The following is a 24135-nucleotide window of genomic DNA, read 5'->3' on the forward strand; positions in this document are numbered from 1 at the left end:
CAGGACGGGGACTTTCCATCTCGTTCCCAGAACAAAATTAAGTCAGGCTGAGAGCTGCTCAGCCCTCCAGAGGAGGCTTTTAATTCTGATTAAAGAAGCCAAAGCTTCCACCGACTGGCTGAGGTTGAATTCATATACAATGAAATTCTGCATTTAGGATTATGTTGGGCGGCCTCCTCTGGAAAACTCCAAAAATTGGAGCAAATAAATTGTAAAGGTGTGAGAAAGAGGAAGGTGGCGCTACCCTTCAACTGAAGAGTGACCCACAGAAGTAAAATCACACTTCACACCAATGAGTGCAAGTGTTTAAACTTTCAATCTGCTCAGCCCTTTAGAGGAGGCTTTCAATTCCAAAAAAGAAGCCAAAGCTTCCACCGACTGGCCGAGGTGGAATTCATGACATTATCAGCCCACCTCTGTCATAGAATACGAAGGTTCTGCTGAATGGCAGTAGTACTCAGCCCAACTCAGTTTTGTTCTTGGAGCAGGAAAGAAGGTCTTGTCCTGCTCCCGGAACAAAGCATTGTATACTGTATTTTGCGGAGGCTACATACAGTTTATACAGCGCTCCCACCTGCTGCAACTCTTCGTGAAGTAGATTGTTTGCTTGAACCAGCCTTGTCCAAATTATTTAAAAGTGGTTGCAAATGCACAATGTACTTTTGCTTAATGCATGATTTGCATGAAGGTAAAAAAAAACCTGTGTGCAGCAGCCCCCCAAACACTTACCTGAGCTCCCTTTCAATCCAGCGATGTTCACAAGAATGGACACACAAAGGCGAATGTGTCTGCTTGGGTGGCCCCAAAGCAAGCTGCTTGTTGTGGGGGCTCCTGGCAGCAGCGAGGAGCCTGGACGCACCGGCGTGGGACCCGAGAAGAGGAGGATCTGGGCTGCTCTGTGCAAAACCACTGCACAGAGCAGGTAAGTAAAAAAAGTGTAGGTACTGACTTTTAATAAACATACTCACCTGTCCAACGGCTGTACAGAGACTGACTCCCCCCCCCCCCCACCTCTCCGTGGCACCGTCATAGCAACTGTGGGCACCCAGCCATGACAGCTTACTACTTCAGGGCTGGGCACGCACTGCACGAGTCGCTCTGCACTTTGCTAGTAACCAGGAAATCTTCTGGGACCTGTGACGTGTCCCAGAATGTGAAAGAGGGAGGGGCTGTCTAGGGGGGAGGAGTCGCTGCCTAGGAGGCCAAGAGACCGAAGTGGGACAGGAAGTCCCCTTCAAAACAAGGTACCCCCCCCCCCCCAAAAAAAAACACATGCCAAATGTGGCAAGTAAGGGGGCAAGGAGTGAGTAAAGCTTTTGGGTGGAACTCCGCTTTAATGCTAGGCACGTTTAGCGCCGATTCATTTCAATAGCCGGAATAAATGGTTATTCTGGGCATTATAATAAATTAACACCCAAGCGTTTTACTTGCCTACACACATTACATGGGTTTACAAGTGTTTTTTCTGCCAAAACACTTGCCAGGAAGAAAGGCATCAAGGAAAAAGACGGCCAAATGTCTCGTGTGCACAAGGTGTAAACTTCACTAAAAGCTGGAGATCAACTTTAAAGAAACAAATGAGTTATGGACGGTATTTTTGCTGGCTTCGTTTTGCCCCTTTCTACACTGTATCCCCAAATTATACTGTTCTTATTAACCTCTATAGGAATGCACTCGAAATGTGTACTTAATCTCAGCTCACATCTTTTAGAGATATCCACTGTAAAAAGGAGAATTCTGTAATCTTTTCATATTTGTAGATATTCTTGAAGCTTGCAGTGACACAATTTGCCGATTTTTTTTTTTTTTTTTTTTTTAAGACTCTCGTATCCCCTAGAAAGAAAATATATACAGTATGGTTTCTTTACAAACAAATATATGTAGGGATACAAAAAAAAAAAAAAGCGCCACACATAAAATGCTAAAGATCCATTGTGTAACAAATGCTTTGTGTAAGTAGAAGTGTGACATTAAAAATACTGATGGACTGCAGACCACCCAGTATCGCAGTGGTTAAATTAAACTGACAGCCGCTTTAATAGGTCCTCCCAAGAGCATGATCACAGAGGTTAATGAATACAACGATACACAAAGCTGCACAGTGCTTGTGAATTCCACCTGACCCAGGCGGAGGGGGAGACAGACTAGGGGACAGATGATGTGGGTGGGAGGATAGGACAGAAGACTCGTGCCAGCCCTTAAACAGCCAAACATCTGAAGCTTGCCACGCGTTCCTGATTGGATTAACATCTTAGCTCCCGACAGACGAAGAGTGTGTCTGAAGGGATCACAGGAGGTAACAAAGGTCTTGTCCCATCATCTACTGTGCATATGGCATGGGAATTGCAGCTAAAAAAAAAAAAATAAAAATGTCCAAATTGTCTATGATTCTATAGCGAATGTGCCAAAAACACAACTCATGTAAAACTTAAGCCTACACTCTTAGTATAAATTTAACTTGTTTAAAAAACAAAAATAGTTTATATAATGAAAGTGGCATGATACAATAGTGAATTCCAGAAGGGTTTAGGTCTTTCATTGCCTATAGACTGCATTTGTATTAAACAGATTCTGACCTTAAAAACATCCCTTGTACACACCCCAAACCTGAAATGCTGGATTTTCTGGGTCAATTTAAATCTTAATAAAAACGGTCATATTTAAAAAGAGAATTGTAAATAAGACGGAATTAGTAGAGAAGGTTTTGGATTAGGTGGTTTACTATACCATGGTCAGGGAACAGTTTTGCAGAGGAGATCATCCATTATATTGGACACATTTTTAACAGTTTTGTCAGTATATTTCCATTAACCAACCTTGTTTCTCCAATTGTTGGGCTCCATTCACACCTGTGCAATTTGTCAAGCCAATTTGGACATAAAAGTCACATCCTATTTTTGTGCGACTTAAGGTCGCAGTGACTTTGAAAAGGTGCCTGCACTACTTTGGTGTGACTTTTGATAAGACTTTGTTCCGACTTTACACTCAATGGATCCAAGTCACACTGGAAATTGTGCGACTTTGGAAACGCATCAATGTGAATGGAGCCTTAGTGGAACTATCCAAATATCTGAATTGCTAGAGTAATTTCCTGCCAGCTTTACCACCTGCAAAGATAGTAGGCAACTGAAACATGTATAAAGAAGGGGGAAGCATCAGCTTATTGTCGAACCTTAAACTGTCCTTTCACACCATACTGCACTTTAAAATGCATGCATTTTAAGCATGTTGCTTACAAGTGAATATTTTTTTGCTCGAAAATTACTTAGAACCCCAAACATAATTTTTTTTCCCCAACACCCTAGAGAATAAAATGGCGGTCGTTGCAATACTTGGTCACACCATATTTGCGCAGTGGTCTTACGAGCGCACTTTTTTTGGAAAAAATTCACTTTTTTTAATAAAAAAAAATAAGGCAACAGTAAAGTTAAAAGTTAAAGATAATGTTACATGAGTAAACTGATACCCAACAAGTCACGCTTCAAAATTGCGCCTGCTCGTGGAATGGCGATAAACGTTAAAAATCTCCATAGGCGACGTTTAAAAAAAAAATTCTACAGGTTGCACGTTTTGAGTTAGAGGAGGTCTAGGGCTAGAATTATTGCACTCATTCCAACGATTGCGGGCGATACCTCACATGTGTGGTTTGAACACAGTTTTCATATGCCGGCGCTGCTCACTTATGCGATCGCTTCTGCACACGAGCTCGGTGGGACTTTTTTTAACATTTATTTTACCTTTTATTTTTTTTATATTTTTACACCACTCTTTTAAAAAAATGAAATAAAAAAAATTGTGTGTCACTTTTATTCCTATTACAAGGAATATAAACATTCCTGGTCATAGAAAAAAAAAAAGCATGACAGGACCTTAAATATGAGATCTGGGGTCAAGACCTCAGATCTCACATTTACACTAAAATGCAATAATTAAAAATAAATAAATAAAAAATAAAATAAAAAGTCATTTAAATAAATGTCCCTTTAAGAGCCTGTTTTGACATCGCTTCCGGCCTGCAATGGTATGGAGACGGGTGGGGGCCACCTTCCCCTCACTTGTCTCCATACCCAGCAAGGAAGGAGGATCAGTTTGCCTCTGGTAAGAGGAGGCGGGCACTGGAGCAAAGCGGGGGGGGGGGGGGGGGGGATCCGCTGCAGAGACTACTATTATTGAAAACGGGACCACAGGCCAAAGAAGAGGATACCGGGGCTATGGCAGATAACTGCTGCCATAACAACGATATTCCTCTTCAAAGTTTGGATGTATATCGACGTGCGATGGTGTGGAAGTGGTTAAGCAAAAATGTCAGTTGTGGTATGAAAACCAGTGCAGAAAAAATACATGGTCGCTCAACATGGTGTGAAGGAGCCTGACAAACAAAGCCAGGCAGTGCGAGAAGAAAATCTGAAGAATGTTCTGCTGTCAAGTTACACCCCTAAAGCTGGCCATGACAATTTTGGCTGGTGTGTGATAAACTAGCCAAAATTCTCTCCCAGGATAACCTGGTCACCATCCTCCCACCCAATATTCTTTTTTTGAAATATCGACATAGCAGGACAGAACCTTGTTGGCTTAAAAGAAGCTGCATTCAATCTATTGCAGCCACTGAGTGCTAACTGTAAAAATAGAATGGCCACCAGCAAGAGATTCCTCCATTCATGCTGTATAGCACAGATGGAGGAATTTGTTCAATTTTTTTTCGTTCAACTTGTGGGTCAGCTGATGACTGAGGCTTGTTTCTGGCAAAACATAGGCAGCAGCAGAATCAAACAGAGAAAGCCACTGGGACAATGACAAATTTTTCTAATGCGGAAGCGACATCCAATTGTCTCGGTAGCAATGGAGCAACCCAATAGAAACTGGTGAGAGATCGGTTAGCAATCCTGTTGCTGGAAAGTTGTTTATCCAAAAATTATAAAGTTTTTGATTAATGTTTATTAGAAAGAGCATTTTAGATTAGCATCAGGGCACACACACACGTTTGTATGTTACTTTGCCAATTATGAAAACTTAAACACTGAAATGCTAGAAACCGAGGTTTCTCAATCTCAAGACGCGTCTCTTGGAAGAACCGCCGTATGTCCCTTTTGTTACTTGGACAAAAAACATTTCAGTAGACCAATCCATTTTAGTAAAACATAAAAAAAAAAAAAAATTGTGGATATTTGACTTTCTACTATAATAAATGTGTAAGTAGTTCAATTTCAAAAAGGGAATGCAGCTTTTCATCCATCTTTAAATGACATTATGTCCATTTTTCCAGAAACCACAAGACCAGCAATTTTATCATTCCCTCCAAGAGAAAAATAAAATACAAGAATCTCCCATTCCCAAGAAACAAATTGAGTTGGAGAATTACATAAAGTAGCATGAGATCATAGAATAGACTGCTACACAGTGTATGGCCTATAGAAGTAATATTACCTTATCAGTTACATTCTAGAATTGTTATCTCAGATAATCTATAGTGCAGGAATGGCCGATCCAAATAACCAAATTTTTTCCTTAGACTTCTACCCCACACACTGGCCTCATAACAGGAGAGACACATATTACCTCTACATGTAAAAAGGTGGCCACAGGCATGCAATGTCCAGGCATGCTAAACACTATTTGTGTGAACCAACCAATGTAAGGCAATCCAAATTTCTACAACATAAGAACTTGGCAAGTGAAAAGTTGCAGGAAATCACCCCTTCTAATTCAGCACCTCTGGTGCTAAATAAAATTGTTTTCTAATGTGTTCATGATAAAAAGAAAAAAAGGAGTGAAATGGATTTCCTGCAGCCAGCAACAATAGATCCCCCCTTCCTCCCCAGCAACTATAGTTTCTTTAGAAACAATATCCCTGCAACAATAAACCCAAAAGCAGCAAAATACCACCCCCCGTCACAATTCACAATTTAGCAATATATCTCCCCCCAACAACAATAGGCCCTGAGCAACAAAATCTCCCCTCCAACTAGCAACCATAAACCCCTCACGCAACAGTAGATCTCCTAGCAACAATAGATCTCCCCACCAACAATATGCAGCCGCCCCCAAGCAGCAAAAGATCCAGCAGCAGCCAGCATCAATAGACCCTCTAGCACACCCCAGCACCTCTTGCCATTACATATATTCAGCGCTAGAGGTGCCGGACCTGTGTTCCCACTGAAAAAAAAGCCCTCCATATACAGAACATTCTCCTGTCACAGCAGAACCACTTAGGAGTTCCATGTTATGGTTTTTTGACACAAATCCTCACCTTTGGCACTTGCAGTAATGGGGAATAGTCGCACATACAATGTATAAACCATCATCAACAATTTCTATAAGCCAACCTTAGTCATTACACAAGAAGAAGCACACTACACAAGCTTTTTACTTCTAAAACGTACATTTCTGGTATTGTTGTCATGCCCATTTGTGGATCAGCCTATCTAGGTATGATCACATTTAGAAGCATTTTTCAAATAGCCAAATGCGAAAAACGCCTGTAAAAGAAACGCAGCTAAACGCAAGTTAGTGCATTTTACAACTGCTTAGAAACGACTATAAACGACCCTACTGATAAGCTAGAGTAGAGTTCAGGGGCAGCTGAAAAAAAATAAATAAAAAAAAAAAACACGCCCAGCTGCTCCTAAAATGTCCATTTACCAGCAGCAGTGTACATGATGGGTGGAGCTCTGACATCACGATGCTGTACATGCCGACCACGGCCATCTTTGTGGTTGGAAACAATTGATAGCCAAGACAGACTGTAGCTTCTTGAAAAATATATATAAACTAAATATAAACTCGCGCTGATGATACAAGAACAAAATCAATACTGTGAAAAAGCAATTGCAGCTGCTATACACAAGGTGCTAACCACTTGAACAAAATATATAAATACAGCACTCGCAAACAAATACATGTGAAAAAATTAAATATAAAAGTGAACCAACATAAAGTCCAAAAAACTCTGAAAGTGCTCCAATCCAAAGTGAATAAAAACTTCAGGTGCACAACACCCCCTTGAGAGTCCCCACTCACCAGAGCCATATGACCCCCAGCTTTTCAGTCTGGAAGGTGAATTCAGACTTGGTATAGGTGTCTTTATGATGGTATGTGGAAAGCCAGGTCAGCAGATCCAGGGTTCCTCAATGAAGAGTTTAAGCCAGACAAACATGTACCCAGAAGTAAAAAAAAAGGGGGAACTAATAGTGAAGTACCATCAAAAAACTATTTGAACAAAAGATGGGTACTGACAAAACGAAGGGATTAACAACCATTAAGCATGGAACAGATCATATGAAACCATCGTAAGTGTCGCGTGTTCCAAACGTGCATTCCAAACAACCGGAACTGACATTAGTGTTCCCGGAAAATTTCACATTTCACATATTTTCAATGGGGTTTAAGTCTGGGCTCTGACTAGGCCATGCAAGGACATTCACCTTTTTCTCCTTCAACCACTGTGTGGTCATTTTTGCTATGTGCTTTGGGTCATTGTGTTGGAAGGTAAACCTCCTCATTGAAAACTTTCTGGCAGAGGGCAACAGATTTTCCTCAAGAATTTTACGGCATTTTGCCCCATCCATTTTTCCTTCTATCCTGACCAGTCCAGTCTCTGCTGCAGAGAAACACCCCCATAACAGGATATTACTACCTCCATGCTTTCCTGTAGGAATGGTGTTATTTGGATGGCGAATTGTATGGGATATACGCCAGACATATAGTTTGGTGTTGAGGCCAAATAATTCAATTTTAGTCTCATCTGACCAGAACACTTTTTTCCATGTGGCCTCAGAATCTTCAAGGTACATTTTGGCAAAGCTCAGTTGTGACTGCATGTGGCCTTTGAGGAGTGGCTTTTTTCTTTAACCTTCCCATACAAGCCACATCTGTGGTATTGTGGTCACATGCACACAATGAGCATTCTTTGTAAATAAACCCCTGCAACTGTTTCAAATTTGCTGTAGACCTCTTGGTAGGCAGACTAGTTTCCTCCTGGGTGTTTCATCCATTATGAAATGATGTCCTGATCCAGGGAGCATCTGTGTTGTACCAAAAACCTTCCACTTCACTGTGCTTCTAGGCATTGATAAAGCCTTTGACTTTTATTTTGTATCCATTTCCTGGACTTGTGCCTGTCCACAACTTTATCCCAGAGATCTTTTGACAGTGCCTTGCCACACATAGTTGGTTTGCTTCAGTTGCATTACCAGGGACTGAAATGCCCCAGGAAAGTTATTTTCACACTGAGCTAATCAAAATGACCACGGCAACAAAAAAGGAAGGCAATTCCTTTCTGTACCCGCTGTACAGTAGGGAATACCAACAGAATATCACTGAGTGCTGGGCATGCAAGTATGTGCCTTGTGGACTACCTAGCAAAGATAAGGGGGGTGGGGGTTTGAGTCACAAAGCACATTTACATTTTTCATATAATCTCAATAAAATCTTAATTTATATTTGATTGATGTCTTACCTGCCAGCTATGAAACTGGGTATATCAACAGAATTCCTAATTTTCTTACACTGGATGATACACATTGTAACTTGGTGTAATTCATTTCAGTAGAATTACTTTCCTTATAGTTTTTCTTTGTGATATTCTATTTAGTTAGTATAGATATTTGGCATTTCTATTGTTATTTCAGTTGATTATCATTTCCTTTCAGTTATGCCATATAAACATTATATTCTAATTTCTAAATATAGAAATGCCCTCATCCAAGTAGCTATATAACATGGTAGACAAAACATTCCCTCCAAACGAAAAGCAAGCAAGTGCCTGCAAAGCATTAGATGCCATGCCTGGTTTAACCCTGACCTGCTTATACTAATCACTACAAATTGGACTGGTGCTCCGTCTGGAAACAGAGGTTATACAGACTGTTTTTTCCCCGGCTATAGCTCATTTTAAATAAAATCTCCAGCATTTACCTATATTTATGTCATATTTCTTGACCTGCAATGGTTTGGAATAACTGAGACAGGCTTATTCACACCACAGTGCATACAGTAATGTGTGTTATAATGCAAGTTTTAACTTGCAATCTTCCAACACATAGCAAACACACTCTTCTGTGTACTGCCATCCATTCATATTTGCACCCAATGCAAATATACTGCACAGTGCACTGCATTACATGCTTTGCAAAAATTAGTGCAGGTGCTATTTTGCATAAGCCCCACTGATGGTTCCTTATTCAACCCTGTGTGACGTCATCAGCCTGCCTCAGCCAGAGGCAGCTTTGTATTCATTCACAGAATACAAAGCTGCCTATGAATGGCTGAGTTTCTCTCCGACCGACTTTTTTGTTTCAAGTGTGAGACGGGAAGTTCCTGTCTCATAGCCGGAACCCAGTAGTGTGTACTGTATGTAGCTGAAGCTACAGTCTATACATTGCTTACATGTAGAACAGCCTGGTCTAAACTATTTAAAGTGAAAGCGAACCTGAAAATAGGCTTTAAGTTATCCAAACTCTGCACTGTACCAAAGACCGGATGGACTCTAAGAGGCATCTTTAATTTTTAAACCTTTATATTACTGACGATTAGCTAGGTTGTGCGATACCTTTTCTGTAAATATTTATTATCCCCCCCCCCACCTTTTCTACAATATTAAAAAATCTGTTGTATTGCTTTTGGCTCTGCTCAAAGTAGAAGTGAATGTATACCCCTATGACCCAGAACACGGGGTGCAGGCTTGTCCTGATACCAATCCAAAGGGCTAGTAAATGTAAATGTAAAGATGGCCGTTACTCCCAACTACCCCAGGTAAACAAACCATAAGGAGAAGCCTCAGCCTACATGCTTCCACCATATCACACACCCAAAAGGGCACAAAAGTTTTCTAATTTGTTGCAGGATAGGTATGCACTTTCTGGAAGTGCATTCCCTGAGTGTGGAGGAGGGAACACTTTAGTGAAATCGTGGAGTGTTTTGAAGAGATACATTGTGGAGCAAATTTCAGACAATACACTACTGGACTTTAGGTTATGATTTATATTGTATTTTTGAGTGTTATTGGCAGTATTTAGATCTTTTATTAGATTTTTATCCTTTCATGTGACAACCCTGAAGAAATGACACTTTGCTACAATGTAAAGTAGTAAGCGTACAGCTTGTATAACAGTGTAAATTTGCTGTCCCCTCAAAATAACTTACGCAGCAATTAATGTCTAAACCGCTGGCAACAAATGTGAGTACACCCCTAAGTGAAAAATGTCCAAATTGGGCCCAAATTGTTAATATTTTGTGTTGCCAACGTTATTTTGCAGCACTGCCTTAACCCTCTTGGGCTTGGAGTTCACCAGAGCTTCACAGGGTGCCACTGGATTCCTCTTCCACTCCTCCATGACAAAATCACAGAGATGGTGGATGTTAGACACCTTGCGCTCCTCCACTTTCCATTTGAGGATGCCCCACAGATGCTCAATAGGCTTTAGGCCTGGAGACATGCTTGGCCAGTCCATCACCTTTACCCTCAGCTTCTTTAGCAAGGCAGTGGTCATCTTGAAGGTGTGTTTGGAGTTGTTATGTTGGAATACTGCCCTGCGGCCCAGTCTCCGAAGGGAGAGGATCATGCTCTTCAGTATGTCACAGTACATGTTGGCATTCATGGTTCCCTCAATGAACTGTAGCTCCCCAGTGTTGGCAGCACTCATGCAGCCCCAGACCATGACACTCCCACCACCATGCTTGACTGTAGGCAAGATACACTTGTCTTTGTACTCCTCACCTAGTTGCCACCACACACGCTTGACACCATCTGAACCAAATACGTTTATTGTGGTCTCATCAGACCACAGTTAGTCTGCTTGTCTCAGCAAACTGTTTGCGGGCTCTCTTGTGCATCATCTTTAGAAGAGGCTTCCTTCCGGGACAACAGCCATGCAGACCAATTTGATGCAGTATGCAGTGTATGGTCTGAGCACTGACGGGCTGACCCCCCCTCCCCCCCAACCTCTGCAGCAATGCTGGCATCACTCGCATGTCTATTTCCCAAAGAAAACCTCTGGATAGGATACCAAGCACATACACTCAACTTCTCTGGTCGACCATGGCAAGGCCTGTTCTGAGTGAAACCTGTCCTGTTAAACCACTGTATGGTCTTGGCCACCATGCTGAAGCTCAGTTTCAGGGTCTTGGCACTAGTCTTATAGCCTAGGCCATCTTTATGTAGAGTAAGGTTTTTTTTTTTTCAGATCCTCAGTTCTTTGCCATGAGATGAGCGTGAGAGCGATAACACCACATTTAACACACCTGCTCCCCATTCACACCGGAGACCTTGTAACACTAACGAGTCATATGACAGCAGGGAGGGAAAATGGCCAATTGGGCCCAATGTGGAAATTTTCACTTAGGTGTGTACTCACTTTTGTTGCCAGTGGTTTAGACATTAATGGCTGTGTGTCGAGTTATTTTGAGGGGACAACAAATTTACACTGTTATACAAGCTGTACACTCTCTGCTACAATGTAAAGTTTCATTTCTTCAGTGTTTGCACATGAAAAGATAAAATATTTACAAGTCACCCCATATTATATATATATATATATATATATATATATATATATATATATATATATATATATATATATATATACACACATATACACATACACACACACACACACACACACACATATATATATACACATACACACACACACACACACACACACACACACACACACAGCAGTTGTAAAAAAATAAATAAAAATAAAAAACCATACATAAAGTAATCTATAGGTGATATTCTCCATGAAGGAGAAAATGTCCATCACCTCCAGGACGCTAGAACGAAACTGAGGACTCACAGCATAGAGTAGGGTCATCTAAAGCTTTGCCAGTGTCCAATAACCTGGAGCTACACATCCATAACCCATGATGTATGAATGCCCTGCCTGTGTCCTGTACAAAAAAAAAAAAAAAGAGCACTACATTTCATGTTTAAGAGCTGGTTCATACTAGCAGCTGCCTTAGAATGAGGCAAATCTGTACTCACTTGCTTAACAGGGATAAAACGTAGGTGCTTACAGGTTTTCTAGGGCAGCTTCAGTTTTGTACGGTTTCATGTAGACAGATCAGTAGGGTTCTCCCAGAGCATCTAGGTTTCTATTCCCCATATGCCAATGTGCGAGCTTGCAGTGGGTGCAAAAGCGACCTCATTGTATGAAGCTTTACACATATGCCATTCAGAACCAGGGTGCCAGCAACTTTTGGCAATTGGCTGCCAATGCAACTACACAAATTTACATGTCAGAAAAAAAAAATAAACGAAAATTTGGCTGGGCCATAATTTCTGTGTTTTACTTGAAATTTTTTCCATAAGAAGCTGAATCCCCCACAAAAGTCTATTACCTCATCAGCAATCCAATGAGGTTGTAAAAACTATTTTGATGGCCATGATGGAGAAACCACCAGCATGATTTCACCCCAAATAATCTGCTCTCCTCAGCCCTGAATCCAGGACACAAAACGGGGGCAAGAGGAAGATGGAAGGAGGGGACAGGTGGGAACTGCTGGGAGCAGACTGCAGCTTTTACAAATACATACAGAAATAATTAAAATCTAAGGGGTTTAGAAGGGTTAATCTGCTTTGTATAATCTGAAGCATAAAGCCAGCACAATCGCAGCTCAAGACCGGCTGTGCCATATCAGAGGCGGGAGCACAACAGGAGGGGGGATAAGGGTGTAGGGAGGATTAACAAAGCCTGGAGAAAGGCAGGGAGGCCTATTAGAGACATATATTAGGAATGAGGTTGTGCTGTAGTGTAGCAAGTGACGAGAGCACCAGGTGACCCAAGCAGCATCACATTCGTAAAAAAAAAAAAAAAAAAAAAAAAAAAAAAAAAAAAAGGGAGATGAAGAAGCTGATGGGGTAGCAAGGTATGCAAGTCCACATGTAGCATGAACAAACCCATCTCCTCCTGGTCAGGCTCAGCAGCAGGTTGAGGGGTCAGCAGAGAATAACTTTCATCCTGTGGCAGCTGAGAGTGCTCAGCTTCTGCAGATGGAATCATGGAAATTGGATTGCGCCCATTTACCATCCTGAAGTAAAGCACTGTATTTATCCTATTACCAGGGACATTGCAAGAGCAGTTCCATTACTTCCCCCTCCTTGCTCTGGCTAAGTGCTGGGCCCCCAGCAAACCTGTCACACTCACTGAATACCACTCGTGCCTTAAAGAACTCCAAACAAGAACTTTGACATAGTTTCTGGCAGAAGCGTTTAAGGCTCTACATATATCCAGTTACTGCTATCCACTTTTAAAAATAGGAGGGCTGATAATATGCAAATTAAAGTAGACTGCAGCAGAATAAAAGATTGCCGAGAATGACTGACTGTATCAGCCCCCACTATTGCATCTTCACAAATGAGATGTGAATTGCAGATTGGAAGCATCTATTGGTCCAAGTTCCTTATTCAAAAATAGTTTCTATAAAATTAAAAATTATGGTCAGCTTAGGTGTGAGAAATGCCTACTAAAAACCTGAAGATGGTTCTGAAAACAGAACCAAATGACAAGGATATATTAAAGCTATTCAAAAACTTGCGCCAAGGTACTAAAGCATAATAAAAATAAAATGGAAAAACTGCAGCAGCTATGCAAAGGTGCTATAACCTTGACAAGCAATAGTAGAATATGAAACAGCGCTGGCAGAATATATCAATCTAAACAATTCAGTGTCATAGTGACTGGTGCCATACAAATCAATATGAAACCAGTCTGGGGTCAAAAAGGCTGTGATCTATTGATCTGGGGTATGTAGAATGGTTGCTCAAGGGCTCGGGAATGGTTGCTCAAGAAAGCACATGTACAAGCCCATCTGAAGTTTGCCAATTAACACCTGAAAGATTCAGAGGAGAACTGGGTGAAAGTGTTGTGGTCAGATGAGACCAAAATCAAGCTTTTTGGCATTAACTCAACTCGCCGTGTTTGGAGGAGGAGGCATGCTGCCTATAACCCCAAGAAAACCTTACCCACCATAAAATATGGAGGTGGAAACATTATGCTATGGGGGGGGGGGGGGGGTGGAGAGTTGTTCTGCTAAGGGGACAGGACAACTTCACTGCATCAAAGGGACAATGGACGGGGCCATGTACTGTCAAATCTTGGGTGAGAACCTCCTTTCCTCAGCCAGGGCATTGAAAATGGGTCACGGATGGGTATTTCAGCATGATAATGACCTAAAACACTACCAAGGCAACAAAGGAGTGGCTCTGGAAGAAGCACATTAGCCTAGCCAGTCTCCAGACCTCAATCCCATAGAAATTATGTGAAGGGTGCTAAAGTTTTGCGTTTTTCTCAAACGCCAGCCTTGAAACCTTAATGACTAGAGAATCTGCAAAGAGGAGATGGACAAAATCCCTCCTGAGATGTGTGCAAACCTGGTGGCCAACTACAAGAAACGTCTAATCCCTGTGATTGGCAACAATGGTTTTGCCACAAAGTACGAAGTCATGTTTTGTGAAGGGTCAATTACTTATTTCACTAATTTATAACTTTTTTGAAATGCGTTTTTCTGGATTTTTTGTTGTTAGTCTGTCTTGCTGTTAAAATAAACCTACCATTAAAATTATAGACTGATCATTTCTTTGTCAGTGGACAAACGTACAAAATCAGCAGGGGATCAAATACTTTTTCCCCTCACTGTATATCCAGTGAAATGAATAGCCTCAGATGATACACAGAGATTAAACAAATCCTCCTACATACATTTTACTTGTATATTATAATACTACAGGATTTGTATAGCGCTAACAGTTTGCACGACGCTTTACAACATGGGAGCAGATAGTACAGTTACAATACAATTCAATACAGGAGGGATCAGAGGGCCCTGCTCGTTAGAGCTTACAATCTAGATCTGTCTTCCCCAGTCTACACCCTTTGAAAAGTGCAGATCATGTTAAAAATCTTTCATCTTTCAGCAGCACATAGGGGTGGGTGGGGAGACTGTATTTACACTGTGTGAAAGCTGATTACAGGAAAAGGTACACCCCCCCTCCATTTAGGAACAAAGGGACATGCAGAGCTGTATTCTGAGTAGAAAAGCTCATTGCTAATCTCTCTCTAAGCTCCCTCCCCGACACAAATTGTGAGCTCATGTTAGCTCATGTGTCGGAGAACTTGTCAGAAGTGACTCATGCTAATAACAGAGGAACAAAGCAGCAGAGAGAAACGACACTTGAAGCTTTGGAGAAGACAAGTAAACACTATATGTATATGAGCTTAGTTCAAATTTTATGAATGGGGTTTACAACCACTTTAAGCTGCTGTTAAAGGCTGGCAACTAAATCCATGAAACACAGAACATCGTTTATATGCGTGTCCCTACAAGGTTCTTCTCAACTTGTCCTTTGTTTTTATTGGTGGATTAACCATGAAAGCATATTTTCCATAGAAAATCTATACAGGTAATAAGTATTTCTAATGCTCACTACTGCTCTTCATCTCTTAGAAATTAATCAAAACCTGGCCTGGTAGTGATAAGCAATACTATTATCTATTGCATCAGTTAAGATAATGCCTGTGTTAACAACATCAGGCAAAGCCAGGAAAGATCTCAGGATGATATTAACAACTAAAAGTAGATTTGCCAATAAAGGCTGAAGCTTATCACTAACAGGCATAACTCGTGCCCCGTACACACGTTCCGATTATCGTAAGCCAGATCGTTCACATTTTGTTGCATACAACCAAGAATACAATCGAATACAACAGTGCAAAATGTGTGTAAGATTTTTGTCGTACGATTCTGTAAAAATCTTGCGTTGTGCGTAGATACGCATTTTAAATTAAGTCAAATACATGTGACCCCGGTGTCCTTCTGGTTTATTTTCATGTTTCCAAGCATGCGTGGTGTTTGTCGAACGACTTTTATCGGACGCATACTGTACTGATTACACAATTGTCATACAATGGGCTGTTATCCGACCAAAGTTTTCCCGTTTGTCCCTTCGGATTTGATTGGACGGACTGTCGAAAGCTGCGCACCAACGATCAGATTATTGAACGATCTGTCCGAAAGCGACTTTTGTGGTTCGATAATCGGAACGTGTATCGGGGGATTAGACAATGCTCATTAGACTCCTTCCTGCCAATCAAACTGCTGTACTCCAAGGACAGTCTTGGAGTGAAAGGTAACAGTGGGCAGGGGGGGTGGGGCGAGCTTTGGGGGCAGGTGAATATCAAAACTGGAGCAGACAGAATCTGGAGCAGCTGTGCATGGTAACAAATCAGCTTCTACGTTTCAATTTTCAAAGCCAAGATGAACAAGCTGGAGATAAAAGTGGATTGGCTGCCATGCACAGCAGCTCCAGGTCGGATACATTCCCATCACTGTGTGTTGAGGATATCCTTAAAGCCTGTAAGCCTTCTTTATAGTCCCTGAGGCAAGCTCAACATTAGGCAATCATTACAAGCAATGCTTGAGTCAGGCACATAGTTTGCAAAGTCTGGGTCATGTGTGGGTTCTCCAAGTGTGCAACTGAATGGACTTGACCAAAAATGGGTACTCTGTAATAGCTTCAAGTATCTGTGTTGGTCTTGGGTGTTTCTAACAGCCTCTTGCATCCTAGGCTCATAACAGATGAAGCCTCTCAATGAATCTAAAAAAGGTCAAGATCAAGAACACATCATCAAGGCCAAAAGCTCCCCTCTATTCTTCCCCAGTCACATACCAAAATCTCTACTTTTCACTGAGGCTTCTGAATTAAATAGATGAACTGCAAGGGATGGGGCTTACTCTTCATGTCCCAAAGTGTCCAGAAATCAATTTCAAGGCAAATTCAGGTACATTCTGGCACCACAATGTACCTGTACTTCAGAACTTACCTTAGGATGCCTTAGGCAACTTTTATGCCAGGTCAATAGAACTGGAGGGGCATAGCACATTTCTACAGCACCATGTACCTTGATATACCTGCCCTGGAACAAGCACCGCTTTTTAGCAATGCCAGTTTACTGTGTTGGGGTTAAAATCTTGGTCCTGCAAGGCAATAGCTGAAAGACAAGTTTCCTTTAAGCAGAAGTCATCTTCCAATTTTATTTTCTGGGCTGCTTGTGGATACTAATCCTCACTAACGAAAGTTAAATACCATGACTTACAAGAGTGCCAGGAGAGCAAAAGTTAATTCAAGCAGCAAGTAGAATGCAGGACCAAGCTACAACTCAAGAGCCATTTCTGTACTACATGCAATAACAATATTGGCCTCCCCTGGGATTTGGAAATATAAAAGAATGGTAAGGGGTTTTAAGAGGCTCAGAGGGAGTGTCACGGTGCATGTTTTGCTATCGCCTGCTAATCCTCTCTGAGAGTTTCCTAATCTGCCTTGTGAGATGTCAGAATTGAGTTTGAAAAGAGAGCACAAGATGCTGCAATGGTTATTGGAGTGAGGGTCTGTGCTAAAAGGATCAGGAGGTGCTGGCTGGAGGGGGCTGGGTAAAGGATAAAGCTGGAGGTCTAATCAAATCAGCTGGGAAAGCTGCAGTCTCTCAGCAGTAACCTTGCCAATCAGGAAGGGAAGGAATCATGCCTGCGCACACTAATCCCTGGGTGTCCTTCACCCCATCCAAATCATGAGGCAACCCCCAAAACACTATTACATAGTAGCACAGTCACATTCAGACTTTCCCATAGTCTCAGACTTTTAGGTAAGAGGCAAGAGCAATGTGAAACAGATCAGCAGTTTTAAATGTAGCACATAAAATCGTTAACACAACTGTAACCAATACTGACACTAAGTAATAGGCACACTGACCGCATTATAAGCTTGGTGTGCTGGTAAGTGTATTTTACTGGCGTGACTAGTCTTACACCTGTAGGTCAGGCTTTCGTTGTATGCTGGGAAGGTACAGATGGGAGGTGGAGTGGTGTCCTTAGGGAGAGATATTTATGGTTATTGATCTGTGGTGAGAGCAGTAAGGAGGGAGGACTCTGCCCTCAATTAACTTATGAATCTGAATCCAATACAGCCGGAGCGCTGACCTCGTGCCTCGCTCTGCCTGTGCTCATTACAGTTACCGAGACCTCTTTACCCCTCCCGGACCTGATCCTACGAGCAGACTGAGAGCCTGACTGATAGCCGGCCTGTGACATCACTCACTCACTGCCAATAACAATTGACCAAACCACTATGGCATCACGTATATATTAAGCTGCCAGCTGGACAAGGATGATGGAGGAGGGGGGAGACCATGTTCTTTCTACCATGGACTCTTAAAGAATCAAGTTTCAATTGACGTACACATAAAAATATGAAGAAACAGATGTGTTACACCTTTAGAAACCAGTCTTGTATCAGACTGGATTGTATGGGCAACACAGACACACACACACACACACACACACACACACACACACACACAGTTTAAGTATTTTTCCTTCTATATGGATGGATAAAAGGGGTTAGTTTGTATTTAAGGGATACTTGATGTTTTGCCACCCATTTTAGTCTTAAAGCATTTGTTGCTTCATATTCCTGTTAGGTGCTTGCTGTACCATGTACTTGTAATGCCGCGTACACACGATCAGACTATCCGGCAGACCAGAGTCCGCCGGACAATCCGCTCGTGTGTGGGCTCCGGCGGACTTTTTGTCCCCCAAAGTCCGGCGGACTTAGAAAGAAGTTTTGACTCAAAATTGTCCGCCCATCTGTGTGCTAGTCTGCCGGACTTTTGAAATGAACGGACTTGCCCCCACGCCCCCCACACACACACACACACACACACACACGGTAAAGTCCGTTCATTTTGAATGTGGCTCCAGGTAGCTGAGATTAGCGAGGGAAGTGAATGTCGCCGCCTCCATCGGCGAGACGGACACCTTGCTAGCCCCGTCACCTGGTATGGATTTAAAGGGGAACCTCCAAGCTGAAAAAACGGCGTGGGGTCCCCCCCAAAGTCCATAGCAGACCCTTATCCGAGCATGCAGCCTGGCCGGTCAGGAAAGGGGGTGGGGACGAGCAAGTGCCCCCACCCCCCCAGACGTACCAGGCCGCGTGCCCTCAACATGGGGGGGTGCTTATTTGCCCCCCCACCCCAAAGCACCTTGTCCCCATGTTGATGACCAGTCCCCCCCACCCCAAGACGGAAGACCCCCGGAGCTGTTTAATAAATTTTAAAAACTTGTGTTGTGTTTTGTTATTTACACCTTTCCCCAGGTGAATGGGTAGGAGTACATTGTGCCCCATACTCATTCACATAGGGTGGGATGCCGGTATCTGGGGACCCCCAGAAGTTGACCAAAGGTGGCGCTGGAGTGTGTATGCAATACAAAGTTACGGCTAACGCCCTTTGTACAAAGTCCGATCGTGTGTATGAGGCTTAAGATTAACCACTTGCAGACATAGATATACGTCGGCAAAGTGCCACGTTCCCGCGAATAGACGTACTTCTTCCCCTTTAAGAGACACCAGAGGAGGAAGACCCGATGTGTGTGTGGCCAGCAGACGCGATCACCGCCGGCCACCCGTGATTGTGGGAACGAGAGATGGAACGGGAATTTGTGTGTGTAAACACACAAATCCCTGTTCTGTCAGGGGAGAGGAGACATATCGTGTGCCCCTACTAAGTAGAAACAACGATATACGTCTCCTCCTCCAGTCAGTCCTATCCCCATACAGTTAGAAACACTAACTAGGGAACACATTTAACCACTTCAGCCCTGGAGGATTGTGTGGTTGTGCGATATTGCACCCAAACAAGCCCTGATATGCTTTATCGCACAACCACACAATTGTCAGTTAAAGTGACGCAGCGCAGTATGGCCTGGTCGTTAAACAGCAAAATATTCCGGTCTGTAAGTGGTTAACGTGATATTAAAAGCTTGGCGTTTAACAAAAAAACACACACAATAAGCATATCATAATTACCTGCTTTGCAGTGGCTTTGGACAGAGGAGCAGCCCTGATCCTCCTCTTCTTCGGTTCCCCAATGGCACTCCTGGCCCCTCCCTCCTAAGTGCTCCCAAAGAAAGCAGCATGCTGCGAGGGCCCCAGCTCTGTGTATACATTCACACAGAGCCGTGGCTCAGCCCAACTCCCCTGGAGTTCCTGGAGAGCCGAGGCTCTCGTGCACATCACTGGATCTCGATGGGGCTCAAGTTATTGGGGGCTGCTGCACACAGGTCTTTTTTATTGCAATGCATAGAATGCCTTAAAGTGGTATTAAACTCAAAACCAACAATGTAATACAGCTTATTTCAGCTTACCAATTATTAGATGTAGTGGCTGCATTCTTTTATTTACGCGTTTTCCCTGTGTTTTAGCTCCTCTCAAAAACGCAAGTTTGATGGGGGGGGGGGGGGTTTCTGCCTGTAAGATATGCCTGAAAAACCTTGTGTGCATGGACACATTGGCTAACATAGGGGGAGGGGAGTTTCTAGGCAGAAAAGAAATAAGACCTCAAAAGCCTTCTTCTTTGAACTCCTTTGAGCTGCATTGTGCATGAGCCCCTTAGAGTGCCCACACTCTGGATGAAAGGGCACAGGGGGCACATTCAACAGCAGAAAATAAAAAGAATAAAAAATGTAAATACACTAAAAAAACTTAAGTTGAACGCCAGCTAATACTTTTAAGCAGTTATAGCAAATAGTTTTTCTCCTTCTGGGATAATAGGTTTACATCAAGAAATAAAACAAATCATTGCAAGCACCCCTGACAGTCTGGCTTGTCTCATCCCTTTTTTGCAAACTTATATTGGTCCAGCTTGACTGATTGTAGTTATCCATGTCTGATATCTAAGAGGCCACTGGGGATTAAAAAAAAAATCACTGTGGTAGTACATAGTAGCGATAGCTGTGATCTTCCAAATGCCAATTCAGTAGCTTCCCCCTGTACACTGAACACAGCACAATACAAACCATTCTGATTGGATGAGGTGGAGAATAGAGGACACCATCCACCCTCCTCTCCCACTTAGCACCCAGGAAGTAAAAATGTTTAATACACATGTTCACACTTCCAATAGAGAAACAGCATGTACAAAGAGGTTTTCCTAAAATGTTTAGGGAGAAAAAACCTGTAGGTAATAAACTTGGAGAGGATTGCGTTTTCAAAAACAAAAAAAAAAGGGTAGTTATACCAGTCATCTGCGGCCTTCTCTTTCAACATCACAACTGTTCTGTTTGGCTGACATTTATGATTTTAGTATCATGCTTTGTGACTGCGCAAGGTAGAAACCTTTAGGCCCCTTTCATACTTGTGTGACTTGTCCTGCGACTGCAAAGTCACAGGGCAAGTCGTACCCCATGATTTCCAATGAGTACCGTTAATATCTGTGCGACTTCAAAGTAGCCCCTGCACTACTTTGCTCTGACTTTGATGCAAATTGATGTCCATAGACCTCAAGATAACATAGGCATTGCTTCAAGTCACGTCAAAGTCGCATGACTTTCAGGTCATACAAGTGTGAAAGGGGCTTTAGAGTCCAACTGTTATAGCTCTGTACAGTGTAGTAGAAACAGGATAGCCTTGCATTTTTCCTACACCAGACACCCAAACGCCTTTGTTTACTGTGTCTATCAGACTATGGTGGGAGCAATGCTGTGTCTGTGCTTTCAGTCACTACTGGCAGCTGGGATGGAGGAATAGTCACACCGCTTCTAATTTTTTTTTAGCCAAATTTGTACTGACATTTATACTAAACTCTGAAAATAATATTCAAGTTGTTATTTTTTTATTCAAAAATGTACCTTTAATTGCTCTCAGATTCCTCCAAATTTTTAATTTAAATTTTTTTTTTTGCTGCTGTGACCCAACTTTTTGTTGGGAGGATGGCTTTGCTGTAGGTAGGAACATAGCCACACTCTCTTGCTCGCTCCAGAGATGGACAAGGAACTATGGACCACGAGATGCTTGAGAATTGACAATTGCTTGAGAATGGAGCATCCACAGGAGAGGGAGCGCAGACAATGTTACAAGGAGGCAGAAAAAAAATAAAAATAAAAAATAAAAAAACACAGTAAGCGTCAATATCATGAAAAATGGATTACAGGGCCATTATGTAATAGATGTTTATGGATTACTTTTGGAGAATAAGGATATCATTTAGTATCCATTTAGGTCTTTTCAACAAAGCAATATTTTGGGCAGCACAATGGAAAAGTGGTTAGCACTGCCCACCTGGCAGCACTAGGGCTGTTGCTTCGAATCCCAACCACTACCTGCCTGGAGCTTGCATGTTCTCTCTGTGCCTGTGTGGATTTCCTCCCACATTGCAAAGACATGCTGGTAGATTAACTGGCTCCTGTCTAAATTGGCCCTAGTATGTGTGTGTATGCATGAATGTCAGTTAGGGACCTTAGATTGTGAGCTCCTTGAGAACAGGGACTGATGTGAATGTGCAATATATATGTAAAGCACTGTGTAAATTGTCAGCGCTATACAAGTACCAATATTAATACATTTTTGCTGACATGCAAATATTTGATGCCTCACGGTCATACAATTTATGAATTTTATTGTTAAATATACATAAAGGGTTCTACTGTGTGTTCTACTAAGAATATTTCATTATAAGCTGAAACTGTAAATGTGATCCAGTTATTTTATTATATAGGGAATGGAAATCTATCCACCAAGACCTGGAAGCAGGAGAACCTCTGTGCTCTCAGGATGTCTGGGCTGCAGGTTGTTGTCAGTAATGAGATGGATTTGGCAATGGATTGAGCGCTCAATAATAATGTTGTTTGTGAGAATCTCTCCCCGTGGAGACGCTCACTCTGCTATTTATTATCTCTGGATTGTCTTCCTCTGAAAGCTTCAAAAAGACCCCCACCCTGCTACTTGTTTCATCCCCCATCCCTACAGCACCATTTATTTATAACCACTTCTTCTACCATCCCAGTCTTGTACGGCAAGGAGGTTGAATTTAAAGGGGCTTTCCTATAAAACTAGTTCACAGGTTGCTTCCCAGCCCCCAAAAATGTTCAGTGTTGCCTGAAAAGGTTACAGAACAAAGCTGCAGTGCAATACAACAAAAAAGCACTTACGGCTTGGACTAAAACCGAGAAAAAAAAATAAAATAAATGACTTCGGCAGTAGGCGATTAGTTCTGGCTACCTGCTACCCGGATCAGGAACTCACATCTCATCAATAGCACACGAGGACTACTTGTCTGGACTGAAGAGTGTAATGCCCCATACACAGGGTCGGACATTCCGACCACAAAATCCATCTGATTTTTTCCGAAGCTTGTCTTGCAGAAAGTTGTTGGAAAATCCAAACGTTCAGAACGAGGGGACGTGCAAAACGTACGACGGGACTATGTAGAGGCCAATAGGTTTAGTCTCCAAATTTTTTCTGAGCATGTGTGGCACTTGCCAATTAGATTGTGGAGAACGGAATAGTCTACGCGATTCACACGTCTCCCTGTACAAACAAGAACATTACAGAATAGTACAGAACACTGGAACATAAGAAGCCTCTTCAGGTGTTCCAAAGGGGCTTAAAGGGAATCTCCTCTGAGGATTATCACACTGATGTAAAAAGAGATGGGTCCACATTCCCCGCTGTCCAGCCGGTTATTACCAATAGGACAAGAAGGGGCTGTAACAGGCAGAAGCAGGTTCTACAGAGAACTAAAACCACAAATGGTCTGAAGGGAAGTCATACCTAATGAAGAACACTGGACACCGGTGGAAAATGGAGAACACTGGACAACAATGTCAGTGTTTAGTGTCCCTCTTCATTTAACAAACAGTGGTTGGATCTTTGTAACCTAAAACTAAAGTCCAACTGCTACAATACAAGGATATCCATAGAGCACCACTCCAGCTGTATGTCACAATGCAGTTTTAGATTTCACCAGGAGACGGAGATGCAGGCAAAATTTTAAGTTCCAACTTACAGCAATGGCCCTTTCACACAGCGTGCGTTATTGTGCAAATATTGCACAAATAAAATGCAAAATGTCCTGCTTTTTCAATGCACACCAACGTAGCTCACTAGTGTGAACTAGAGCCATAGGACAGAAGGAAAAAATTGCTCTTTTCTTCGGAAAGGAACTTTTTTTTGGCAATACTGCTTTTGTAAAATGAGCCCCAGCATGAAATGCTTACCTGCAGGTTTATGTGAGCATTATGGAAGAGAAGTTTAGACACTAGCTCTGTATGTCCTCTGTCACAGGCCCAGTGGAGAAGGCAGCGACC

At 42.3% G+C, this 24135-nt stretch overlaps 1 protein-coding gene across 3 annotated transcripts in view; it reads right to left on the bottom strand.

The window, feature by feature from the left end:
* Positions 1 to 24135, bottom strand: part of ACBD6 (acyl-CoA binding domain containing 6) — a 150622-nt gene that overhangs the window by 16778 nt on the left and 109709 nt on the right. For 2 of the 3 annotated variants that reach the window (XM_077453097.1, XM_077453098.1), the window contains exon 6: positions 24046 to 24135. In XM_077453097.1, coding sequence (XP_077309223.1) covers positions 24046 to 24135 — 90 coding nt within the window. Of the gene's footprint in view, positions 1 to 21678; positions 21859 to 24045 lie in introns of all 3 variants that reach the window. The other variant, XR_013262390.1, reaches the window with a different exon arrangement.

The sequence above is a fragment of the Lithobates pipiens genome, unplaced genomic scaffold (assembly GCF_037356315.1).
Source record: "Lithobates pipiens isolate NorthernLeopardFrog02 unplaced genomic scaffold, aLitPip1_a1.2 Scaffold_23, whole genome shotgun sequence".
Lineage (NCBI taxonomy): Eukaryota > Metazoa > Chordata > Amphibia > Anura > Ranidae > Lithobates > Lithobates pipiens.